The sequence below is a fragment of the Saccopteryx bilineata genome, chromosome 3, assembly GCF_036850765.1.
Source record: "Saccopteryx bilineata isolate mSacBil1 chromosome 3, mSacBil1_pri_phased_curated, whole genome shotgun sequence".
NCBI lineage: Eukaryota > Metazoa > Chordata > Mammalia > Chiroptera > Emballonuridae > Saccopteryx > Saccopteryx bilineata.
In genome coordinates this window covers 257995740-258022713 of record NC_089492.1, presented here as the reverse complement: position 1 = coordinate 258022713, position 26974 = coordinate 257995740, and the positions used below count along the sequence as shown (strand labels likewise).

Sequence of the window (26974 nt, the reverse complement as noted above, 5' to 3'; positions counted from 1 at the left end):
GATGGGTGCATGCATGACTATTTGTCCAAGAATGAAAAAAAAAATGTACTACTGAGAGAGGGAAGGGTCTGGAAACAGAAACTGCAACAGATAAAGTTTTATTGTACTGCTCACCAAAGTGCAACAGGGTACAACTAGTGCTTGGTTTCTGAACTCCACATGTACAATGCATTGAATATGACTTAAGTCTGTCCGAATGTTTTTTGTCTATTGCTCATGGTTTGTAAATGCTCTGCACAGTGCAAAAGGTTGTTCAAATGAGCCTACAAGTTCCAAAGATACCTAAAACAACTTCAATAGCATTTTCATACATGACACAGGCTAATAAGTGGCAATCACCCTGAGAATAAGTGAATTTGACTAAGATCATTGGGTCTATAATTATCTTTTCATTTTTATTTTTATTTTTAAAATGTATTGATTTAGTGAGAGAGGAAGAGACAGGAACATTGATCTGTTCCTGTATATGCTCTGACCCGAGTTTGAACCAGCAATCTCTGTACTTCAGGATGATGCTCCCAAGCTATCTGGCCAGCACTATAATTTTCATATAACATCAGGAAGGTTAACTGTTTCACAGACCAGCACAAAATTTCTGCCAGATTGGTCCGTGGACCAGCAGTTGAAAAACACTCCTTTAAAGTCAAAGGGAATAAATGCAGAATAATCTGTTCTTTGAAGGTCAATGAGAACTCACTTATTTGTAATTTTCAGCCTGTTACCTTTTAAAATTATAGCTCAACAACAATATTTTTAGTCTTTTTCTTTGGCTATTGCTCTATTTGATTTTCTAATTCTTAGAATAATTTTGGCTACTTGTTTTTATGAGAAGACATAAATAAGAATTATGAGCTTTAACTGCTAAAAAATATTGGCATTGGGACAGGCATAAATTTAGTATTTTGGGGGGCAGTAAAAATCCAGCTAATATTAAAGGCAGCCCTTGGCCTGCTTCTAATAGATTATTACCTGAAATCAATTACCACCGGAACGAAATATGCATTGAAGGCAAAGCTTTGGGGAACCAAATGACCTTTGCCACAGAACAGTATGAAGGGCAGATGGGGGCAGACGGGCCTGGTAAACTGCAATGAAGAGGGTTTTTTTTCTTAAGAGAATTAAAAAAAAAAAAAGGAATGTCAAGCTCAAGACACTAAAATTTTGACTCACTAAAGTTTGAGCCATTGATTTTCTATGTCTATGCTAAACATAATTTATTGCTTGCAGCCACGTGACTGATCATACCTGAAAATCAAGTACAAAGTATAATACTGAGATTCTGTACTACAATGTCAGTTACATTCACAGCCCTGTCAGATCACTATGAGAATGTTGCAGTACTGACCAGAAAAGACGACACAGAGGATACAAAATCCTACCTCCTTGAACCTTGTGTAGAACTGCACCGCTTCCTCTGCTAAGGCTAATAAGTGACTTCTGACAATCCTTGTCGGTAAGAGGAAAGAGTGACAGAGATCTGTGAAAGCCTTCTGTTGACACCTCTTGACAAATCAAGAATGTGCCAGGATCAAAGCATCTTAAATCTAATGAAATAAGGTTAACCCGCCTGTCCAGGTGGTGGCGCAGTGAATGGAGCGTCGGACTGGGATGAGGAAGGACCCAGGTTCGAGACCCCGAGGTTGCCAGCTTGAGCACAGGCTCATCTGGCTTGAGCCAAAAAAAAAAAAAGCTCACCAGCTTGGACCCAAGGTCGCTGGCGTGAGCAAGGGGTTACTCAGTCTGCTGAAGGCCCACGGTCAAGGCACATATGGAAAGCAATCAATGAACAACTAAGGAGTCCCAACGAAAAACTGATGATTGATCTTCTCATCTCTCTCCGTTCCTGTCTGTCTGTCCCTATCTATCCCTCTCTCTGACTCTCTCTCTGTCCCTGTAAAAAAATTAAATAAATAAAAATTAAAAAAAAAAAAAAGGTTAACCCCATGAAATACATCTCAGTGATGTTTCTGGAGCTTTGGTGTCCAGGATCTGGAGATTGGGAGTGTTCCACGGAACAAGTTGCTTCACATTGCTCCATCCTATCACATGAAAGAGACAGAATATCATATTTCACTGATTCACTTAAAAATAATTTATGGAGGTAAAATTCAAATAATAAAATTAACCATTTTAAAGGGAAAAATTCAGAGCAATTTAGTACATTCACACTGCCCCCCCATACCTTTCAGTTGATGGTCGAAATATGATAGTTGAAATATGATACTTGGTGGTCTTCTTGGATTGCTTATTTCACCAATATCCTTGTCATGAATGCATACTACAACTATTTTATTTTATTTTATTTATTTTATTTATTTATTTTTTTTTCTGAAGCTGGAAACAGGGAGAGACAGTCAGACAGACTCCCGCATGCGCCCGACCGGGATCCACCCGGCACGCCCACCAGGGGCGAAGCTCTGCTCACCAGGGGGCGATGCTCTGCCCATCCTGGGCGTCGCCATGTCGCTACCAGAGCCACTCTAGCGCCTGAGGCAGAGGCCACAGAGCCATCCCCAGCGCCCGGGCCATCTTTGCTCCAATGGAGCCTTGGCTGCGGGAGGGGAAGAGAGAGACAGAGAGGAAAGCGCGGCGGAGGGGTGGAGAGGCAAATGGGCGCCTCTCCTGTATGCCCTGGCCGGGAATCGAACCCGGGTCCTCCGCACGCTAGGCCGACGCTCTACTGCTGAGCCAACTGGCCAGGGCATACTACAACTATTTTAAAATTTGATCCATCTGGTAGGCAAAAAAATGGTATATAATTATAATTTGCAATTTTTCATTTCTTTGAATATCAGGGAGGCCAAATGATTACCTGTACATTTTATAGTTGTTGCTCCTCTTCTGTGACTTACTAATCATGTTCTTTGTCCATTTTAATAAGTGAGAAATTTTTTCCAGTTGGTTGAAAAAATGTTGTTTATAATTAACCTGAGCAAGACAAGGTCAGGTTGAGATGCTCTGGATCTTGGTCACACCATATACTAATGACCTCCTCTTTCCCACAGTTTCTAAGGAGCCCCTGTCAATAGGGCACATGCATACCACATGCTAGGATAGCTCAGAGGATGAGGAGACCTACTGTCACTCTTTATTTATTTATTTATTTATTTATTTGTATTTTTCTGAAGCTGGAAACGGGGAGGCAGTCAGACAGACTCCCACATGCACCTGACCGGGATCCACCCGGCACGCCCACCAGGGGGCGATGCTCTGCCCATCTGGGGCGTTGCTCTGTTGCGACCAGAGCCAGTCTAGCACCTGGGGCAGAGGCCATAGAGCCATCCCCAGCGCCCGGGCCATCTTTTGCTCCAATGGAGCCTTGGCTGCAAGAGGGGAAGAGAGAGACAGAGAGGAAGGAGAGGGGGAGGAGTGGAGAAGCAGATGGGCGCCTCTCCTGTGTGCCCTGGCCAGGAATCGAACCCGGGACTTGCGCATGCCAGGCCGATGCTCTACCACTGAGCCAATCAGCCAGGGCCTACTGTCACTCTTTAAGGTGTGCATAGTCTTGGTAGGAAGAAGGGAGGAGGGTGATGAGGTAGAGCGGAAAGGGAGAAGGGAGAGTTGGAAAGGAAGGAGAGAAACCAGGCCAGGTACTTAGGACTTCCAGTCTACTATTTCTGGGTCCACTTGTGAACAGATAGGCTGAGGAGAAATGGGTTTGTGGAACCCTTATATTCTGCTTCTTAAAGCCGTGTCCAGTCAGCTCCTAGTTCCAGCTGATTCTCCATTGCTCCTTCCTGGTTCTCCTGCTTCCAGCTCCACCTTCCCCATGAGCAGGTCAGCAGTGATTTTTCTAAAAGATGAATCTGACTCTTTTCAGCCTCCTCCCCAAATCTCCTGCTCACCCCTACCACCACTACCATGCCCTTCAATGGCTTTATATTTCTCTCAAGATTAAGTAAAACCTCCGTCAAAGTTGTCTCTGGAGCCCCAGAGTCCAGCCTCAAGTCCTTCTCCCAGGCCCCTTACCAGGTTACAGTTGTGCAAGAGACTTTTCAGAAGTGACTCTGGTTCCCCCAAGTGGACCAGCTGGATGACACTGCAGAGCAAGCTCCTCAAGGACTGGCAGTGGGACCTAATGCCACCTGCAGTCTGGTACAGGAAGTGCAGGCAGTGGCTTCCTGGGAGGAACAAGGGAGAGGCATCCTTCTTTCCCCCTTTTTCCCCCAATACCTGACTCAGTTTCTCCAAGGGATGAGAAGCTCTGGGCCAGTCATCCTGGAGCATTCCCAATGATAGTAGCTAAGGTGGCACTCCAAGGATGGGGGTAGAGTCCAGACTATGGCCGAGACAGGATGACATATGACTGCCCTTAGGTTAAAACCCAAACTCCTGACTATGGCCTCCAATGCCTACCCCCGATTTTAAGTCTTCCTATCTCCCCCCTCCCCACCCAACAGTCATCTTTTTATTTCTGTTCTTCCAACATATAGAGTTCCTTCCATTTTAGGTACTTTGCGCTTGTTATTCCTCCTGTCTGAAACATTCTATCCTCAGGTATTCTGTGGCTGTTTACATTATATAAACTCACCTCTGATTTCAAGCTCCTCAGAGTAACCATCCTTGGCCATGCTATGTAAAGTAGTCCCCCATTCTATTAAGCTATTTTATTTTTTTCATTGCTCTTATCACCATTAAAAGTTTCATTACTTTGTTTATATGTTCAGTGTTTCTCTTCCTCCACTAGATAAGCCCACCAAGAGGCACTTGTTTCTCATTCACTCACAGCATCCTCAGAGCCTAGGACTGTGTCTGAAAATACATACATTTAAGTACCATGACCCCTATCCTCACAAAAATGAGTTACTAAGGGAAATACATATTTGACAAATAATTACACAATGAATTAACTATATGTAAAGTCCAGTGTTTGAGGCAGAGGTGCAAGACCCTCTCCTCTGCCCTGCCTGCTGTGTCTCCAAGGACCATTCCCTCACCCTGTGGGCAATTTCTGCCTCAAGACCCTGGCTTCCGCCTGACCAGGCAGTGGCGCAGTGGATAGAGCGTCAGACTGGAATGCAGAGGACCCAGGTTCGAGACCCCAAGGTTGCCAGCTTGAGCATGGGCTCATCTGGTTTGAGCAAAAGCCCACCAGCTTGAACCCAAGGTCGCTGGCTCCAGCAAGGTGTTGCAATGTGCAATGAAAAACTAATGATTGATGCTTCTCATCTCTCTCCGTTCCTGTCTGTCTGTCCTGTCTATCCCTCTCTCTGACTCACTCTCTGTCTCTGTAAAAAAAAAAAAAAAAAAAAAAAAAAGACCCTGGCTTCCCCGGAAAACTGTTCAGAGCTCAGAGAATTTACCTAGGAACCAGGCCTTAAGACCAGGGCAAGGTTTGTACCCCCAGGTCCAGTACTCCAAAGTTTTTGGGTCTAGCTAGGCTTATGGCTGCACCTGTTGTGTCCCTGTATCCTCCAAGCCAGAACAGATTACATTGATAGCCAACTTGTGTGGCCTGTCTGCTCCTCCAGTCCCTGCTTAGATTCTTAGCAGGCTTCCGCTTGGGCACTGGTCTCCTTAATGCCTTTACAAGCCCCACTTATTCTCACATTCAAGTACTAACCAGGCCAGACCCTGCTTAGCTTCCAAGATTACACAAGATCAGGCATGCTCAGGGTGGTATGGCTGTAGACACCCCACTTACTCTCAATGTCCACTGTATCCTCCTGGTTTGCAGGCTGCTTTTCAGAAGCTAAAGATGGGAGCTGCTTCTGCCATCCCTTTTGCTCTTCTAAAGGACCACGTGTTCCAGAAGTTTCTCATTCTAGGTAGATTGGCATGTTTCTTCCCTTGAGAGATACTTCTTCCCGCTACTCCCTGCTAACTGCAATTGTCTTGGTCCTTTTTGTAATCCACACTAATGCAGTTATCTCCTCTACTAGTGAAGTTTCAGGAAGCTGGGCTGCAGGAAAGCCCCACAAGACATGGACACACAGGTAGATACATACTTCATTCAAAGGTGGTGCAAGTGAGGATCCAGACCTCATTCAATCTTGGCAGCCCCCTGGGTAGCCCTTGTCTGGTTTATCTCTTCATCTCCAATGCTTAGCAAAGTGCCTACTATATACTCAGCACTTAATGAACAGGGGAAATTAATAGCACTAATTTATGTAATAAAAAAATTAAACGTGCCAGGCAAAGTGTCAGTGTTTTACATGGATTATCGGGACTTGATTTAAAATAGATACCATTACAATTTCCATTTTACGAACGAAGAAATTTATATCATTTTGTTAACCAGTGTCACCACAATACATTTCTTTTTTTTTAAAAAAAGGAAAAGAATAAAGAAATGGGTTCAGAGAACCCATTAAAAGACTTCCAAAGTCACAAAGCTCTGCGCACGCCTTTCATGGCCCAAAATTCAACAGAGTAACGTAGAGAGAAATTTGCCAGAAAGCAAGTAGTGCAGGAACACTGGCGGGCTGGTGGGAGCCAGGGACCGCGACATGTTCCCTGCGCTCAGTAGCTTTCACACAGTGTTGCTGAAGGGTTCCCTTACGGCTGAGCACAGACCGGAAGAGTTCCTGTCGATCGCATTTCTGATGAGCGCGACCGGAAGTTTCCGTCCGCGGCTTTGCGGGGACAGGGGAGCGGCGGTGGCCGCTGTTGGGGACTACAGGTGCGGAGGCACTGGGGCTTGGGAGACAGATGGGGCCATTAAGGAGACCCAAGCGGCGGGACGCAGACGGAATCCCGACCTGACCCGGGCGGCCTTCCTCGCAGCTCGCCTCTTCACCCCGCCCCCACTTGGGCTGAAGTGGCTCTGCCCCCTCATCTGAGCCTGGTCCCTCCTCAGGCATTGACCCTTGACCTCGGGGAGCTCTTCCATCGGGCGCGATGGCTACGGGTGCAGATGTGCGGGACATTCTAGAACTTGGGGGTCCAGAAGGAGATGCGGCCTCCGGGACCATCAGCAAGAAGGACATTATCAACCCGGACAAGGTAGCAGGGGCGCCTGAGAGAGTTGGGTAGCAGGAATGAAGTGGTGGGGACGAGTGACAACAGTAGAAAGATGGGTGAGGTGATGGGGTGCTACACTTCTAGTGAGATGGGCTGTGAAGGGGTGACATAATGGGGCAGAGAACATGTGCCACTTTGATGAGATGGGATGGAGTTTGAACACCTGTGAGAAGTGATGGGGACCCAGAGGCTGTGACACTTGGAAAATATTGGGGTGGGGGCACCAAAGCAGTGTGACTTTCTGAGAGATGGTGGGAGAGTATCTTCTACTCTGACCAGTTGGGACTCGACCCAAGTGAGGTGAGGCTGGGGAGGGGAATGGTCTGCTCAGACTGGGGGTGCCCTTGTGAGTGGATTTCTGTGCCTTCATTATTTGTCATAGTGGATATGTGTCATTGTTCCTGTAGGTGCTGGTTTGTTCAGGGATTAAGCTGGGATAAAGAATTTTTAGGAAAGGGAGTCTAGTCTGTGGTTCCTCTCCTGTGATTTCCCTTCTCAGAAAAAGTCCAAGAAGTCTTCTGAGACATTGACTTTCAAGAGGCCCGAGGGCATGCACCGGGAGGTCTATGCACTGCTTTACTCTGACAAGAAGCAAGTATTAAAATCTCATGTCCTGCAGGCTCTGCTCTCTGACCCACCTTCATGTCTCTTTTGGTTTTCTCTGCCAATTGTCCCCTGTATCTCCTCCCTAGCCAGGGCTCCTGCTTGCTTAGTAGGAGGCAGGAGGAGCTCAGGTCTCTCGCTCCAGGGCCTGACTTCCTGGGTAGACCTGGGTCCAGAGGCTCTCTTCACACCGCTGACTCTAACCTCTCACCTCCCTAAACCTTGCTGCCAGGGATGCACCCCCACTGCTACCCAGTGACACTGGGCAGGGCTACCGCACAGTGAAGGCCAAGCTGGGCTCCAAGAAGGTACGGCCCTGGAAGTGGATGCCATTCACTAACCCAGCCCGCAAGGATGGCGCTATGTTCTTCCACTGGCGACGAGCAGCTGAGGAGGGCAAAGACTACCCCTTCGCCAGGTTCAATAAGGTGAGCCACCACCCACCATCTGGACATAGGCCAAGGTTGTCCACACACTGTGAGCCACTTGTGTGGGATCGAGAGGCAGGTTCAATCAAGGCTTTGTTTCAGCCATCGTTACGCATTCAGTCCTTGTGGCAAATAACTGTGGGCTGGGACTCTCCGGGTCTTTTCTGTCATGGGATCCTGTCTTTTTCTGGACCTGCTCTGGTTTTTGGTGGCTTCTCTTGACCCTTCAAATGTTGCTACTCCTGAGAGCTGTGTCCTGGGTGCTCTACTCTTCTCATGCTGTACTTTTTCCTTTGTTGTGTCTCCTTTATCCTGTGGCTCCAGTTACCCTGTGTATGCCACTGACCCCAACTTAATATCTCTAGCCCAGAGCAGCAGTTCCCACAGTTCCAATTTTTTACTTAACGTCTCTCCCTTAAAGTCCCACAGGTTCTTTAGTTCAGGTAGGTTCTCTCTATCCCCTACCCGCAAACCTGTCCCCTGTATCAGTGAATGGCACCGCTATCCATGCAGTTGCCCAAACCAGAAACTTGTAAATCATTCTTGACTTAGTTTCTCCCTGAGCTCTCACATTATTTTTATCAACAACAGGACAAAGAAGGTAGGGGAAGACAGATCAGAAACATGTAAGCAAAGAAATTAGATTCTTTCAGATAACAGCCATCAGCAAAGTGAATCTAGGATATGAAATGGGATATGAAATGGGATAAAGAGTGAACTTGTAGGTATAGGCGTAACTTCCTTAGATAGCATGGCTTGGGAGGGCCTCTCTGAGAAAGTGGCATTTGAGCTAGACTTGAGTGATAATCATTGAGTCCTACTGATTCCGTTTCTGTAATAAGTCACTTCTTCCTGTTTTTCATACTCTATGTCAGCACCCTAGTGTAACCTGAATTATCTTTGCTTTAGATTTTTGAGGCTTCGATGGAGTAGGGCCTTACCCAGACTCAGCCAGTGAGTGAGAGGCAGAGCTGGGTTGGGCTAGGACTTTTTAGGCTGCTGCACAATATGACCTTGCATTCCCTGCAGCCTAGAGTAGCCTAGACTCTGAGCCTGAAAGCACTAGGGGCTTAAACCCAGGACTCCCAAGTCCCAACTTCTTTCCCCTCAGCCCAGTATATCCCACTGCACCTGGGCACGTTCCCCTGATGGCTCACAGGCTACCCAGACTCAGCACGTCCACGTGTGACCCATTCTCCCCGGTGCCCCAGAAGCTGGTTTCTTCCACCTCACCGCTATCTTAGCTCCCTCAGGTCCAGGGAGAGGCTGGAGATGTAAGATTGAGAAGGGACAACCAAGAAGTGAGGCATTTGAGGCAATGGGAAGGAAGGTTAGATGAGACAATTCAAAGTGAAGACAAAAGAATGTTCATGTTGCATGTAGTAAATACTCCCTGGGCATAGAGGACACAAAAATGAATAAGACACGTTGTTGGGGAAGGGGTTGGGAGAGGCTCAGGCAATTACATATCCTTGTAGGATACATGTTGTAGTGGGAGGATCTGAAAGTCATAGAAGCTTCCTGGAGAAGTTAGAGCTTGAGTCTTTTATTTTTATTTTTGTATTTGACAGAGAGAGACAAGAGAGAGGGATAGGGACAGACAGACAGGAAGGGAGAGAGATGAGAAGCATCAATTCTTCATTGCAGCACTTTAGTTGTTCATTGATTGCTCTCTCATATGTGCCTTGACCAGAGGGCTACAGCAGACCAAGTAACCCCTTGCTCAAGCCAGTGACCTTGGGCTCAAGCTGGTGAGCTTTGCTCAAACCAGATGAACCCGCGCTTCAGCTGGTGACCGTGGGGTTTCAAACCTGGGTCCTCCATGTCCGGATCCGATACTCTATCCACTGCGCCACTGCCTGGTCAGGTCTTGAGTTGAGTCTTGAAGGATGTCATAAGATGATATTAGGAAAGTAGTGCAGTGATTTTTTTTTTTGGCAGAGGGGACAGCATGAGGAAAAGGCACAAATCAGAGGCTGATAGGCAGGGCTTGGCAGCCAAGCTTAGGAATTTGCCCTTTGACTTGATGTGTTTAGGTAGCTACTGACAGATCCCCTTCCCCTTTTTTTAAGTGAGAGTGGGGGAGATAGACTCCCACATGTGACTCGACCAGGATCTACCCAGCAACCCCCATCTGGGGCTATGTTCCAACCGATTTAATTTTAGCATCTGAAGCAGAGGCTCCACGGAGCCATCCTCAGCACCCAGGCTGAGGCACTCAAACCAATCAAGCCATGGCTGCGGGAGGGGGAGGGGGAGGGAGGAGTGGAGAAACAGATGATCACCTCCCCTGTGTGTTCTACCTGGGAATCAAACCCAGGACTTCCACACGCCAGTTTGATGCTTTACTGCTGAGCCAACCAACCAGGGCCGCTACTGACAGATTTTAAGTAGAGTAGTTTCAGGATCAAATTTCAGTTTTTGATCATAGTGACAACAGGTGGAGAATGAAGTTGTAGTTAAGTGAACAAATGATATTACCTCCAATACTACTGATTCCTGGAGCCCCCACTCTTAGTCTGTGGCTGCCCAGCTGCCCTCTTGCTCAAGCCAGAAACAGGAGTCACCTGTGACAGCACGGCTCCCACCCCTCCTGTCCCGTTGTCAGGTCAGATCTGCCCTTTCCTCAGCCTTCCGCTTTTGACGTTTTAGTCCAGGTCTCTTTTACGTCTCACCTGGGTTATTTCTAAACCCTGCCAGCTAGTCTCCCAGACTCTTGATTCACCCCATCTGTCCTCACTGCTGCCAGGGTGCTCTTTGCAAAAGAGAATTATGACCATTTCACTCTTTTCTTTAAAACTAGCCTATTATCTTCAGTCACCCTGAGGGCACACAAGGCCTGCAGCGGCTGGCCTCTGCTCTTTTCATGCCTCCTGCCTCACACTTTGTTTCCCTAACATGTCCCTAACTGCCAACCTCTACACATTAGGCTATTTCTCTCTCATCACTGTTTTTGTCACCCCCCTCTGCCTAGGATTTTATCTACCATCTTGGAGGTAGCTCACTTCTGCTTGACCTCCAGACTGAACCAGGTCTCATTTACCCCTACCCAACCAACCCTGTCCCCAGGCTGGATCAGTGTCATTCATGACACCCCAGGCATACCTTTGTCATCAGACTAGCCACACTGTACTAAATTGTTTTTCCAGCCGGACTGGGAGCTCTGAGAAGGTAGGATCCCTGTCCATCTTATTCAGCAGCAGGCCTAGGATATGTTGAATGAATGAATGGCTCCTTCACTTGACTGTGAGCGCCTTGAGAACAGGGCTGGCTACACAGTTCCTGAGGTTTTGGTGTGTTTTATTCTTTTAATTTATTTATTGATTTTAGAGAGGAAGGGGGGGGGGAGAGAGAGACAGACAGACACACACACACACACACACACAAACATTGATCTGTTCCTATATGTGCCTTGACCAGGGATCAAACCTGCATATCGGATCAGTACTCTAATCAACCGAGCTATCGGGCTAGGGCCTGAGTATTTTTTTTTTTCTTTAATTAAATGGAATTGAAATGCATAGGAGGGATACTTAACCAAGCCCGGGAAACCAGAGACTTCTCTCAGAGGAGATGAGAAGTTATCTAGGGAGAAGGAGTGTGGAAGTGGGAAGGCATTACAGGCAAGAACAGCAAAGACCGAGGAGGAGAGTCTGGTGTGCTACAGACACTGTTAGTCGTTTGGCTGGAACTTAGGGTCCATGAGGGACAGTGGCTGCAGAGAGAGAGAGAGCTCTTTCACCCTGTCCACTGATTGGTCCAGTAAATATTCAGTGATACCTACAGAGTTCCCAGCCCTGTGCTGAACTCTGAAGATAGGAAATAACCAAGCAACCCTTGCTCTTGAGGAGTTTGCAAATTATCTCTAAGATAATTTTAGAGCAGTGGGGAGCCTCTGAGCGGTTTAAAAATAGATGGCTGGGTGATATGATCAGATGTATATTCTAGAACAGTGCTTCTCAAATGATCTATGGTAAAGGACATTTAAAAATTTTTCCAATCCATCAGATGATAAAGACGGCAAAATGACAAGACAAAATACAAGTCCATGTTTCTTCATATATTAGACTCATCATTTTATAACTGTAAAATTGTTATAAAGGTTTCTAAGTGCCTACTCTCAATTTCCTTACTTACCATACACCAGTGATAACAGTTTGCAAACAGCACTGGCCAGGAGGCTGTCCTTTAAGTAGCACTGGTCCGAGGTCCTGTCTTGGCTGTGGATGGAGGGTTGCTTGGGGGGAGGGTTGAATGGAGTCAGAGCATGGGAGGCTGTTTCTCTGATCCAGGAAAGTGGTAGTGGTGATCTGGACTGGGATGCGGCAGTGGAGAGACAGATTCCAGAGGTAAAAGCCACAGTTTGGTGGGGTTGGGGAGTCAAGGGTAAAGGTAGCCTCTCTGGTTTTCAGCTTGGGCATTTGGGTTGAGTGATGGTGACATTGACAGGGAGCTAGACTGGAGGAGATAAAAATTTGAAGGAGGGTGATGAGCTAAGTATGAACATATTTGTTTAGTTTAAGATTTTATTTGTTGATTTTAGAGAGAGGAGAGTGAGAGAGAAAGGCGAAGAGTGGGGGAATCCTATATGTGCCTTGACCAGGCAAGCCCAGGGTTTTGACCTCAGTATTCCAGGGTGACACTTTATTCACTGCACCACCACAGGTCAGGCTGTTTTTTCTTTTCTTTTCTTTTCTTTTTTTTTTTAAAGAGCTAGAAGAGGGTTTGTTTTTTTTAAATCCTTTTTTTAAATTTTATTTATTCATTTTTGGAGAGGAGAGAGAGAGGGAGAGAGAGGAGAAAGAGACAGAGAGAAGGGGGGAGGAGCTGGAAGCATCAACTCCTATATGTGCCTTGACCAGGCAAGCCCAGGGTTTCGAACTGGCGACCTCAGCATTTCCAGGTCGACGCTTTATCCACTGCGCCACCACAGGTCAGGCTGTTTTTTCTTTTTAAATTAAGGTGTAATTGACATATAACATTATTAGTTTAAGGTATATACCATAATGGTTCAATATTTGTATATACTGCAACATGATTACCACTTGTTAATATCTGTCACTTGAACATATTAAGTTTAAATTGTATGTGGGACCTCCAGAGATGTTCAAGAGGCAGCTGGTATTAAGGGTCTTAAGAGCAGGTTCAGAGCCCTGTGGTTTTTGACAGAGAAACTTCCCTGGATCAACCTAGCATTGACTCCTTTTGGGGTGTCTGACTGGCAGACCCAGGTGGTGGTGGTGGTGTGTCTCTGAGGGAGGTCTAGGGGATGAGGCATGCGCTGGGGTGCATATGTTGGAAGTAGAATTCAAGTGCCTTTTCTGTAGAGAGAGAGGGGCAATCGCCTGCTCTGAGGGAGCGGCAAGTCTCACTGTCACCACTGGGTGGCAGGAGTGCTTCAGACAAGTGTTTCATGAACTAGGAGCACCTGGGCCTTTCTTTAGTATTTAGCCATCTGCCCCACTCCAGAGTTGACCTTTGGACTCCATAGCAGTGCTTACAAGTGGCCTCTCACCCTACCATGGGGACAGGAACATGTATGCTGTTAGCGGGGCTCTGGAGCCGCAGGTTGGTGAAGTGGCTCCTGGAATGAAGGCAGGAGCGGGCTGCAGTCCTAGAGCCTGCCGTGGCTTCCGGTCAGGCAGTTTCTCTCCTCACCGTGGAAACACCCTCTCCAGGCTGCCCTGTGCGGGGCCCTAGACAGAGGATTCGCTTTTTGTCTGGCCCAGGATTGGCAGTAAACAGGAGGGGCTGTGGTCATAGGAGACGAGCCCACTGGACATGACATGATGTGGGCATGCCCCCACTCTGCCCCTCTGTGCCAGTAGATGGTGCAGGTGCCTGTGTATTCAGAGCAGGAGTACCAACTCTACCTTCATGATGACGCTTGGACTAAAGCAGAAACTGATCACCTCTTTGATCTCAGCCGCCGCTTTGATCTTCGTTTTGTAGTTATCCATGACCGGTATGACCACCAGCAGTTCAAGGTGAGTGTGTTCTGCATTTGCGTGTGTGCCTAACCCCGGGCCTAGCAGGCCCACTGCTTCCATTGCCACCCCTTCCACATGCCTCTGAGTACCCTGCACCCCATGTCTTTATTGTCAGAGGCGTTCTGTGGAGGATTTGAAGGAGCGGTACTACCACATCTGTGCCAAGCTTGCCAACGTACGGGCCGTGCCAGGCACAGACCTTAAGATACCAGTATTTGATGCTGGGCATGAGCGACGGCGGAAAGAGCAGCTGGAGCGTCTCTACAACCGGACCCCAGAGCAGGTCAGCCCAAGCCCCACACACTCTTCTCCATGCCCAAAACCCACTGCCTCCATCCTCCATGCCCTCAGCTCAGCCCCTGCCCCTACCCCTGGCCACCCACCCTGCTCTCCCTAGCCCTGTACCTCCTCCTGGTCTCGCTTCTCTGTTCCCTCAGGCAGCCCAGCGAGCGCCCCTTCGTCTCCCCGTCTCCCCCCACTCGCCCATGTGCCTGCACGTGTTTCTTAGCCTCTCTCACTTCCCAGGTGGCAGAGGAGGAGTACCTGCTACAGGAGCTGCGCAAGATTGAGGCCCGGAAGAAGGAGCGGGAGAAGCGCAGCCAGGACCTGCAGAAGCTGATAACAGCGGCAGACACCACTGCAGAGCAGCGGCGCACTGAGCGCAAGGCCCCCAAGAAGAAGTTACCCCAGAAAAAGGAGGCTGAGAAGCCGGTATGGAGTCTAAATTAGCCCAGCTCAGGGTAGAGGGGTCGCCTGGCACAGGGCACCCCTAGTGGAAGGCTCTGAGAGCACCCAGAGTTGCCAGGGTGCTGGGATTAATACCGGGTCCTCTCCCATGACACCTTGGTCTCCGTAACTCTCTCTCCTAGGCTGTTCCTGAGACTGCAGGCATCAAGTTCCCAGACTTCAAGTCTGCAGGAGTTACACTGCGGAGCCAGCGGGTATGTGTTGTCACCTCCTTCAGTGTTTTGGGCCCCGGGGGAGAGGTTGTGCCATGTGCTCCAGATAGAGGTGGCCTCAGGTAGGTGGCCAGGCTGAAGTCCCAGCTTTCACTGTATTCCCCTTGCTGGCCATTTCCTTTTCTGACCCAGAGCTGCCTCCAGGGGTTAACTTCCTTCCACCCCCCACTGCCTTTAGTCCCCTTCATCCTAAACTGCTTGTGGGGGTAGGGCTGAGTGCTGGCTCATTGTAGATGAAGCTGCCAAGCTCTGTGGGACAGAAGAAGATCAAGGCCCTGGAACAGATGCTGCTGGATCTGGGTGTGGGTGAGTGTGGAGGCTGGGGCGTGGGATAGCGGGATGGCTGGGTGGCGGGATGGGCCCACCCATCAGAAGCTGTGGATAAAGGTGGGGGAGGGCAGTTCTGTTGCCAGTGTCTTTCCACCTGCCCACCCGCAGAGCTGAGCCCCACACCCACGGAGGAGCTGGTGCACATGTTCAATGAGCTGCGGAGTGACCTGGTGCTGCTCTACGAGCTCAAGCAGGCCTGCGCCAACTGCGAGTACGAGCTGCAGATGCTGCGGCACCGTCACGAGGCACTGGCCCGGGCTGGCGTGCTGGGAGGCCCTGCAACACCAGCGTCTGGCCCGGCGCCGGCCTCTGCTGAATCAGCAGTACCTGAATCTGGTCTCGGGCCTGACCCCGCCAAAGACACCATCATTGATGTGGTGGGTGCACCCCTCACGCCCAATTCGGTAAGCACTCGGACAGGCTGTTGGGAGTGTGAACTGGTCCTGCATGTGAGCACGCGCACACCTGTGTGCAGGCTCTGCTCCCTCTACTGTCCGCAGTGGGCATTGTCACTGAGGGGTTGAGACTGAGGGCAGGAGTGGGTGGCCAGTGTGAAACATGCACGACCTAGCCCGAATCAGGCCTCAGGGGGCCACTGACCTCAACACCTTGTGTCTCCTCAGAGGAAGCGACGGGAATCGGCCTCCAGCTCCTCTTCTGTGAAGAAAGCCAAGAAGCCATGAGGGGCCCCACGAGGTGTGGGGGATGCTGCTGTGTAAATAGAGCTGCTGAGCTGGACTGGGCTACTTCCTTTTCCTTCCCAGCACTTCTCATGCCCCTGGCCAGGAGGGTGGGCAGGAGGGGTCACCACACCTACTTCACGGGTGGCACTGGGTACATGGAAGCTCTTAGTAGCCCTCTAACCATTAACCATGGCCCATGTTGCCCAAACACCTGTGCCTAGGAATGCCTATGGTTCTCTGCTCAAGATGGTTCACGTGCAGCGGTGGCCTCAGATACTGGTAGCTTCAGACAGCCTTCAGTTCCCGTGGCCCCGTGCACATTCAGTGAGAGTCTCCAAGGTACTTCAGTGACAACTAGCTGCACTGGGGGCCTTGAGCAGAGTAGTCTGGAACACGCTCTGACCCCACCCTTCCTGACAGCGTCAGGCACAGCACACCCGGTCTACACACAGACCCAGGGCTTCATTTCCCCGACTTTATTCAGTGGCACGTTCACAGCGGAGAAGGGGTGGACACAGGTGGGGCCAGATCTGTCTTGGAGCCCTGGGGGCACCACACACCATGCACTACGGATGGGAGGGGGCACAAGAGGGCCTGGTAGCCCCAGCAGAAGCCTGTATACCAGGGAGGAGGCGATGAGTGCCTGGGTCCCCCTAGCCCAGGCCCATAATGGGAGGGGCTAGTACTGGGCTGACGTTGAGAGGTGGGGGGTAGGGAGGCCACAAAGTGTCTGTTCCAGAGGGATTAAGTGGCCAAGCCCTTACTAAGGGCACAAGCCCACAGGGCAGGCTTGGGGACACTCTGGACGTAGAGCTGTGCCACTCCATTTTCCCCTCTCGTGAGGGGGAGGAGGGTTTTTAGCTGGGTCAAGCAGCTACCCTGTACTGCCCCATCCCATCCTCGGCCAATCAGAACGGCTTTGATGTCTGCTTGAAGATGAAGCCTCGATATGCAAGTGTCTTCATGATGTTGGCAATGTTCTTGCAGTCATCTAAAAAGAAGAGAAGACATTTAGATGGGCCCCAGATCCTTCCCCACCATGCCTGTAGGTGCTCTTACATGGGTAGGGGTGGGAAGCAGTGTCAGATTCAGGAGCCACAGCCTCTAAACCAGGGGGTCCCATCCCCTTGTGGCAGGATCTCTAGCTTTAGGTTGGGCTGGGTGATGCTGGCCCGGCAGGAAGCCTGGTCTCAATGCTTCTCAGCCCCATAATTCATGCTGGAAATTGGCCGGCATGTCCCGCCCGGCCCCAGCGGTGATGTATGGACGCCGTCGCAGTAAGAAAAAGGCAGAGTAAATGTGTAATTTCTCCCTTGACGGCCCCCGGCCGCTGGGCGATCCTTCTTGTTGCTGCTGCGTGGGGACGGCCTGTCCGCCACACTCCGTCTTCCCACCACCCGCCTTGATGTCTCCATTTCATTACTGTGCGGCCATTCATCACGCCCACGGCCAGGGTGACTTTGCCAGCACTTGCGTATGTTTTGGAGATGTGGTCCAGGCCATAATCACTGGTGACAAGGCACAAGCCTCGGCACTTCTGGACCACAGCTGTGGGAAACACCTGCCCTGGGCTCCAGGCTTATGTGCTCAAACAGCAAGCTGCCTAGACACCTGCTTCTGTGTAGCCCCAGATGGGTGGCAGGTTCATGGCTCCCTAATACCCTGGCCAGAAACCTACTGGACACACCTGGGCCCAAGACCTGCCTCTCACACCCCAGTAGGCTCAGGGCTGGTGCTGGTCAGGCTTTAGCCCTGTCTGGCTGTATCTCAGATTAAATATGTCTATGTCTGCCAGACCCTGTCATGGCAACTTCACCAGTATTCCCCATTCTCAAAGCTGTCCTAGAACCCAGGTGGCCACAGGAACAGGTACTCCAGGGTCTCAGTATCATGGACATGGGCCAGGGTGTGTTCTGTTATGACCAGCAGGCAGTACAACTGCCCAGAGCTTGTCCCACTATAGTAAGCCCAGGACAGGAATAACTCAAGCGCCTGGGTTTTTCTTTTCCACTGCCCAGAGTGGCTGCCAACTCCATCCCTTTACCAGCTTCTCCCAAACCTCTCCCACTTCCCACCGGTGCTCCTGGGCCATAACCAGGGCCTTAGCCACCACCAGCCCTCATAGGATCAACGGCTATGATGGCGGAAGCATTATACATCAATGTCGTAAACAGGTGTGGGGGATGGCGAGGTCAAGGTGGGGTCAGGAGGTCTCCACAGCTGTCAAGGACCAACCCCTTCCACTGAGTCCCCCAACTGGCCCTTGCCAAGACCGTAGACTAGGAAAGGGGGCCCACCAGAACTAGAAAAGGGTTGCGGGAATGGGAGAAGTCTGGTCATCCCAGGGCTGGTATCATTAGCCAGACACCCGCTCTGCAGCCCCTGCTTAGGCCAGACAAGTCTCACAGGGCCTGTCTGCAGAGTTCATGAATGTACCAATGGTGGATGTGAGCATGGAAAGGTGACCCAGGACCTAGACACAGGCACACCTTTTTCCTCTAAGGACTTGGGAAACCATGAGATGGCCTGAGGCAGAACAGAGGAAAGACAGATGGGTGGGTAGTGGCGGCCATGGCAACTCCAGACGTGACCCATCCCCGTGGTTTATGGGCCGGACACGCGCCCCGCTCATCTGAGGCCCTGTCATTTGTCTCCCTTAGTGTGTATGCCCATGCTGTGGGGGTGGGGGTGGAGGGTGGAGGGAGGGGGCTGTGACAGGAGGAAGTAGGCAGTTGACAGGAAGGGGAATGGGGCAGGAAGAACCCTGGGAAGAGGGTTTACGATAGGGCCCAGGGCTGTGATAGCACCATCAGAGGGGCTCTGATAGGGTGATTTTCTTCCCAAAGAAGTCTGGTCTTGTCAGGACATCTCCAACCCTTCCTGTCTCCTGTACTCTGGGGACCATAGCCGCTCTGCATATTAAGAATAAGTCCCCTCGTTATCTGCAATTACCCAGCAGCCACACACCTCATTTCTTCCAGCAGAAAAGAAAATTAGTTTTCTATTGACTTCATCTGGCTCCTCCCTCATTGCTGGACAAATCGCTCAATCTGCCTCCCCTGGCCCAAGTAGAAGTGCCTTGCCCCTCCCCCCAAGCCACCAGCCATCCAGAAGGCAAGCACTGACCTCCCACCTGTGTCTGGTCCTGAGCCGGGAGATGAACCAGTGCCCCAGTCCCTGTCCTTGACCTCTCCCTCTATGCACGAGATGGCTTCACCCACATCCAGAGCTTCAATGCCCCTGAGGATCACTGTCTCCAACCTGGACCTCTCTCCCGAGCTCCAGACCACAGACCCCAGTGCTCTGGAACATCTCCTTCTAGATATCCATACAAACTCAAAATGTCCAGTAATAAGGCCCTGGCCGGTTGGCTCAGTGGTAGAGTGCCGGCCTGGCGTGCAGAAGTCCCGGGTTCGATTCCCAGCCAGGGCACACAGGAGAAGCGCCCATCTGCTTCTCCACCCCTCCCCCTCTCCTTCCTCTCTGTCTCTCTCTTCCCCTCCCACAGCCAAGGCTCTACTGGAGCAAAGATGGCCCAGGCGCTGGGGATGGCTCCTCGGCCTCTGCCCCAGGCGCTAGAGTGGCTCTGGTTGCAACAGAGCAATGCCCCGGAGAGGCAGAGCATCGCCCCCTGGTGGGCAGAGCGTTGCCCCCTGGTGGGCGTGCCAGGTGGATCCCGGTCGGGTGCACGCGGGAGTCTGACTTGACTGTCTCTTCTCGTTTCCGGCTTAAGAAAAATACAGGGGGAAAAAAATGTCCAGTAATAAACTGATTTTCTTCCCCAAACTCTTGACTCCCTTGTGTTCTCCATCCCCCAAAAAGGACCCCTAAAACACTCCAATAAGAAACCTGAGTCAGGCTTCACCCCCTGCCTTCTCTCCCACTCCCCAAATATAATCAAGCACAAACTACAGATTGTATCTTATTTTCTGTCTTCAACATCTACTTCCCATCATTCTGCAATCATCCCCTTGGCCAGCCTGTCCTTTCTTGCTTTTACAATTTGTCCTCTTTTTCCATCTAATCCATTCTCTTGTCACCAAAGTGCTCTTTCTTACACAGATCTGATCGCATCCTTTTCTCTGTCTTCTCCTAGTGTCAAGGAACTACTTACTGTTTTCTGAAAATGACAGCAAAGGTTCTAGAGTTAGACCTGTCTGTGGTCTTAGCTTGGCCCACTAGCTGCATGCCCTGCAGCAAGTGCTTAGTTACCCTGAACCTCAGGATCTCCACTAGGGTGACAATGGACACTGCCTCAGTGTTACAAGGGCTGAACAGGTGACGCATGCACATGTCTTTGTACAGGTTTTTTATTTGGAATACCTCTTCTCCTCCTCCTTCCCCCACAGCTTTTCTTCTCCTCTCCCAAAAGGGAAGGCAATGATGCTAGCTCTCTGGATGGCCCAATGGTGAGAAAGTATATTCTGTACAATCTATGGCATAGATGACATAGGGGTTGGCACACCTGGTGAAACCAACTGTCATTCACTCCAACTTTGACTACTGCTGGTTCTGTTTATTGGGATACTGGAGTCCAAGCTGTTGCAATTGGTACACTACAATGAAGAAAGAGAGACCCGGACTGGGGAGACACTTGCTTCAGTCCATCCAGAAGTCAGTGGCATAGCAGTTATGGGCTTCCAGCACAGGCTCTTTTCCTGCCCCTTGAAGCCTCCCTAAGAGTCAGTGCAACCTACTTTCTGATCAGTTTAAACAGTCAATGGCAGTTAGAAAATGAGGAAACTGGGCAGAAGTACAGAGACAAATCTGAGTCTTTTAATAGGGCATACAATCAGAGAGAGACAGCAGCAGGGTGAGCCTGATGACAGCATGGCCTCTCAGAGTCCTCACCTTGAAGCCTGGGGCCACCTGGGTCAGCAGCCCACCTTCTGGCATCTCTCACTGAGCTAATGAGGTGTGAGAAGCTGTTATAGGGTGGGGGACAAGAGAGGGTGGGACATGGCCTGTGCTCACATTGAAGGCATCCAAGAATAGGTCTTCCTCACCTCCAAATTCTAGAAGACTAACCTGTTTTATATTCTTGTAGGGTCATCAACCTGTCAAAGAATGAGCCTCTTCTTTTTATGAGCATTAATATTCTTAATGTTGGAAATATTTTTATATTGCCAAGATCATAATGGGAGGGGTGCAGTGGCATAAATCTCTCAAAGAGGGAGGTGAGTGGAGCTAGCACCTAACAGAGGATAAGCTTGTTGGCTGAGCCCAAGGGTAGTCCTGTATCTACTTGTCACAGGAGCTGCTAGTGGAAGGGTAGCTCAGATAACTCATGACACCCAGTGAGAGCTCAAAGGGCAACCACCTGAGGCTGACATGCTCCAGTTAATTGCACCTGTTTAGGAATAGAACAGTAAAGGACAAGAAGCAGGGTATGGGCCAGGGCCACCTCCAGGAGGCAAGGGACCCAAGGAATGTCTTACAGGGTCATTCATTCAGCAAACACACATATCTTCTTCTGTGTGCTGGGTGCACATGGACCATGCATGGTGTGGGCACAGGGCTGCACAGACTCTGTAGCTCCCTGCCCTCAAAGAGCTCAGAGACAGACCTGTAGGTGGTGCAGCGTGAACAGCGCTATGAGAAAAGAAGGCACAGAAAAGTTAGCTAGTATAGTCCGAGGATCAGGAAAGGATTCCTGGGAGGACAAGTTAAGCAGAGGTCTGAGGGGCCTGTGGGAGGGGGCTAGCCAGCAAACTGGGGTTGAAATGGGGAGGTGTCCTTGCATAGTGAACAGCATAGGCACATTCTGGAGGGGAAATATGGAGCGTCCAAAAATAACAAAGTTCAGCAGATGGTGGGGGGTGATGAAGAATATGGGGCAGGGGAGTGGCAAGAGATGAAGCTAATGAGGTCAGCAGTGACTGGCCAGAGGAAACCCCAGAGAGTTCCAAATACTAAGCTGGGGAGTTTTAAAATTTTATTATTCTGGGAATGATGGGGAGATACTAACATGTTTAAACAGGAGCATGACAGGACCAAATCTGTGTTTCAGAATTATAATTTGAGGATTGGAGGGATTAACCCTCAAGGGAGACACATCAATTAGCAGACTGTACTACGGTCCAGGCCAGAAACGGCCTAGAACTGGGCCAGTGGCGGCAGAGATGGAGGTGGAGATCTATCAGTGATGTGGACAAATGGACGTAGGCAAGAGATTTTAAGAAAATCAAATGAGCAAACCTTAATGAGGTGATCAGAAGGGTTGAAGGAGGGAATTGAGGACCTTAGTGACACTCACTGAGATAAGGCAAACCAAGAGAGGGTGCAGGTTTGGGGCAGTAATGAATTTAGCTCTGGATGTGGTAAGTTTTTTGTTTTTTTTAGAGAGAGAGGGAGAGAGATGAGAAGCATCAACTCATAGTTACATCACTTTAGTTGTTTACTGATTGCTTCTCATACATTCCTTGAATGGTGGACTCCAGGTGAGCCAGTGACCCCTTGTTCAAGCCAGTGACCTTGGACTTCAAGTCAACAACTTTTTGGGCTCAAGCCAGTGACACTGGGATCACATTGATGATCCCACACTCAAGCTGGTGACCCTGTGCTCACGCCAGATGAGCCTGCGCTCAAGCCGGTGACCTTGGGGTTTTGAACCTGGGACATCAGCAGCCCAGGTCGATGCTTTATCCACTATGCCACCGTGGGTCAGACAGGATGTGTTAAGTCTTTAAGTTCCTAATAGGACATCAAAATTTACCAGATGTTTCCTTTATGGCTTCTAGGCTTTATATGCTGCTTAAAAAGGCCTTGCGTATTCCAGTGTTATTAAAAACTTATCATATATTTTCTTTTAATACTTTCAGTTTTTATGTTTAACTTTTTAAACTGTCTGAAATTTATTTGTACATGGTAAGAAAAAGAAAATCTAACTTTATTTTGTAACTAATGGATAGCCAGTTGTCCATACCCATTGTTTGAACTATCCGTACTTTCCCCATCGTTTTGAAATGATGCCTGTATCATATGTACAATCCCCATACATGGGTCTATTGGAGCCAGGAAAGAGAATGAATGTGAAACAATCAAAGAGGCAAAGGTGACATCAAAGGTAGCAGGGAGACAAGCTGATGGCCTTATAGGAATATGAGGTAGTATGGCCTAAAGAAGGATTCAGACAACCTGAGGCCTCCTGGCCAAAAGCCCAGCCTCGTAACATACCTTTATTAGGGGGTGGTCAAGAATGGTGCCAGAACCCGTGGAGCAGGGACCAGCAAAGGTGGGGTGGGGAGAACAGTGCAAGGAGCAGAACCACAGTACGAATGCAAGAGCAAGAAACCCGAGTGTGTACATACTCACACTCCTTTTAGCCCACATCCTTCTGTTTGTGTGCACATCTTGGCGGCAGCATGCCTGAGGGCAAAGGGCCAGTGGGTCAACCTAGCCTGCCTGACACAGGCTTGCCAGATTAAATATGTCCCCAGCTAAACATGAGACATATATATACTAAAAATATTGTTGGTTATCAGAAATTCTGATTTAACTGGAGTCCTATATTTTTATTTACCGAAATCAGCAACTCTATGCTGTGGGCTAGCATCCTAAGCTACAGCTGGGTGCAGTTCAGGTTACATCCAATGGTAGCTCAGAGGGAAGACAGGGGTCAAAGCAGTGAATCTGGGACTGAACCAGCAGAGGGACCCTGCATGTCCTTACATTCTGGGTTTGAATCCAAACTCTACCACTTAATAACTGTGAACTTGGGCAAGTTGCTGTACTTTATCTAACCTCTCTGGTTTCGATTTCTTCTTCTCTAAAATGGGAATGAAAATGATAATTATAGCAATTACTTCCCTCAAAGGGTTGTTAAAATGATGAAATGAGTTTTTATTTGTGAAGTGCTTAAAATAGTGGCTGGTCTAGTAATTGTTGTTATCCTAATAACATCCAATAATAATAGTGTTATTCCAACAGTAACACTCTGCTATTTCCTAACCTTGTTTCTTGTCCCAGATGTGGCCCACAGTCCCCTTGGCCCCCAAACAGCTCCACCTTGGCCGACCTAATATAATATGTCCCCTCCACTGAGAGACTATCTCTTCACAGACACCGCTCCCACAGCTCCCCCCTCCCCACAGCCAGGACAGAGCCTCAACTCTAAAGTGACCCCTTCTTCAGCCCCCCCCCCCCATCCCACTGAGGTGCCTGGAGGTGCCACAGGGCTGATGGTGAAGGATGATGGTGGTTCCACAATAAGGGGAAAAGGCAATTTCATCTTGATTAGCAGGCGATTTCTCTCTCCATAATAAGCACGCTCCAAATAATTAGCGTGTTTTACGTAATAATGAAATTACAGAAATGCAGTCCACTTATTCAAACAACTCACCATTACCATATTTTTAAATATTAGACTTAATTAGAGTTTATCACTTCAGAGAAGTATGCGGACCGAAGATGTTTTTAAAAAAATCCTCATAAAGTGTTTATTAAGCGCTGGTAAAGCTGGGATAATGATGTGTTTGGAAATTAAGGCAATCAAACACTTACCGCTGCTCCTGGAGGCCGGGCATGGAAATGAGGCCATTACACGCCCATTACCCGCCATCTCACAGCCACTTGGGGGTGGGGAGAGGATGCGCCTGGCCGAGAGGGCAGAGTGCCCGGAACCGCCTGTGCCAACATCCCACAACAGCCTGACCAGTAGGCACAGCGTCACACCCCTTATGTCACACCACATTTGGCCACCAGGAGCCCAACTCAGACTTGGCCAGGCAACTAGATTGGTCCTAAAAGCCAGAGAAGACACCCAAGACCAACCCTGATCTAGACTCCCAGGCCTGGCAGGATATGTCAACTCCATTCACATCCCAGTGCAGAGTGTGGACAGAAGCCAGGCTGGACAGTGAGAGGAGGTGTAGGCTGAGGAAGCTCCAGACCCACAACAGGTGACCACTCCCCACTCTGGGCCACACAGGAAGGGGCTGGGAGGAAGCTGGGGAACCGAGACAGGAGCCAAAGATGCTGAGGAGTCAGAGGCCAGGTTTTGAATACACCTAGGATACAGACTTGGATCAGGGAAAGGAGGAAAGAAGGGTGGCAGGAATAGGGCCAGTAGCTCCAGGCCCCATTTATCCCGGTGAATAACTAATTCCAGAATTTATAGTGCTGGGTTTTTGTTCTGTGGCCATTTATATCTGCGAGGGGAGGAAATGAAGAGGCAGCGCGGACGCCACATCTTTCTGTGTTATTGCTTGTCTGCCATTTGCAAATCATTATTAATTGTGGGCCCTGGTGGCGGGCCGGGCGGGGGCCGGGCTGGGTACATCCACATAGCTCTTCATCAAGGACCCCAGCCGCTGCCCCAGAGAGCCAATTACCCCGCCCTGATTGGGATCAGATAAAGAGGGAATTTTTACAAATTAGGGAATAAATAGAATTTCCACACAGGGCGCGGGCAGGACCTGAGAGGCTGTAATGAAAAACCATCCGTCACCATCAGCAGCCCGGGCACGTAGCCCCAGCACTCCCTCCCCTTGTGGGTCCGCCCTCGTGCTCAGGGGCCTGGGAGTACAGGTCTAAGGAGACCCCCAAACCGTTCCATGGCCCAGAAGCAGAAAGAGTTCCCCAGTGGGATGCATGAACCCTCTGAGCTGAAGAGGCCTAGGCCCTAGCTTTGATACTGTCCCAGTGCTGCCTCGCCCTGTCCCTGTCTGCCTCTACTTCAGGGTCTTGACAAGGAGGAGACTGAGGCAGTCCTGAGAAAGGCCAAAGTTGGGGACCACTGGGCAAAGACCATATCCATTCCCCTATAGCTATGGCAGCCCTAGGGCAGAGCCCCAGCCCTGTGGACCACTTACTCTGGGCTCCTATTAGCGCTCCTCCCCTTGGATCATTAAATATGTATATCTTATTACACGCCTTGTTAGAGTATCGAGCTCTATTGACTGATGATAAATCCTGAGCCTCGTCCTGGCCATAAATTTATCTGGAGATGATGAAGACTCAATAATCTAGTCAGGCAGATAATATCATCGGGCCTTAAAAAAGATCATTACATTATATGTCAGAATTAAAAGTGAAATACGCCGTAGTAACAGGGTGGCTGCTCTGGCCATTACAACGGGTGCCTGCCCCCCTGCCCCCCCATTCCTAGCCAAAGCCCCATCCAGGTAGAGGGCCAAGGAGCCTCACCCTCCTCCTGGCCCTGGAATGCCATAGCTAGAAATGCCAGAGGACAACCCGATAAAGCTAAGGTCACGTGAAGGGGCCCTGGCCAGAGAGGGATGAGAGGAAGAAGGGGTTACTGAGGACATCTGAGCACACCTACCATTTGCGGCAGCCACCTCTGCTCCAACCAAGTTTCCACCGTAACTTGTCCCTAAAGAGTCTCCTGTGGGACTGTCTTCTGGGGGTCCTTGGGTAGCTCCAATAGGAGGGTGACAGGGCATCACCTGTTCCTAAATGGCTTAACTCACCAGGGCAGATGCTTTCCAAAATGGGGACACTGGGACATAGAGAGGTTTGGCTGCTTGCCTAGGCTGCCCCAGGCACCTGTGACCTGGTCCCAGACCCATGTGCCATCGGCTTAGCTGGGGAATTCCTTGTGAGCATGTGTGAAAGTCCATACCATGGCCCGCGACAGCCTCTATTCTTTGAGAAACTTGCTGCCAGCCCCTCGGTTCTATGACCTCAGCACTAATGCCTTTGTCCACTGTATGTCTGTATGTTATTTCTACCATTTCTAGTCATACCCTCAACCTTTTTAACACCCTCTCTACTGCTCCTTCTTTGAAATATTAAATTCAAATATTCCTAGCTTCTGGTAATATTTTTTTTTCATCTCACTTGAAACCATTTCTACCTTTGCTTCTCTGCCTACGTCACCCCTCCTACCTTCGCCGTTCTCCCTGTCCACTTCTGACTGCTTCCCCGACAGCCCTTCCCTCTGCCACACTGGCAGAGCCACTGCTTCTTCACTCATGTGAACGCTCCATGGTCTCAGCCATTTGTGATGACCCTCTTCCCCTTGCCAGTCACTGATTTAGGGGTGACCATGTGTTCTG

General features: G+C 49.6%; 2 protein-coding genes across 4 annotated transcripts in view; one reads left to right on the top strand and one right to left on the bottom strand.

Annotated features, from left to right (window-relative positions):
* Positions 1–6542: 6542 nt before the first annotated feature.
* Positions 6543–16011, top strand: DMAP1 (DNA methyltransferase 1 associated protein 1). The gene is made up of 11 exons (XM_066269381.1): positions 6543–6622; positions 6800–6945; positions 7463–7554; positions 7799–7994; positions 13823–13981; positions 14100–14267; positions 14510–14695; positions 14854–14925; positions 15177–15249; positions 15382–15677; positions 15897–16011. Exons 2-11 carry the CDS (start codon positions 6841–6843, stop codon positions 15954–15956), a joined length of 1407 nt encoding a protein of 468 aa, XP_066125478.1. The 5' UTR covers positions 6543–6622; positions 6800–6840; the 3' UTR covers positions 15957–16011.
* Positions 16012–16417: 406 nt separating this feature from the next.
* ERI3 (ERI1 exoribonuclease family member 3) overlaps positions 16418–26974 on the bottom strand; it is a 131521-nt gene continuing 120964 nt past the window's right edge. For all 3 annotated transcript variants that reach the window (XM_066269382.1, XM_066269385.1, XM_066269386.1), the window contains exon 9: positions 16418–16947. In XM_066269382.1, coding sequence (XP_066125479.1) covers positions 16865–16947 — 83 coding nt within the window. In that variant the 3' untranslated portion in view covers positions 16418–16864. The remainder of the gene's footprint in view (positions 16948–26974) is intronic.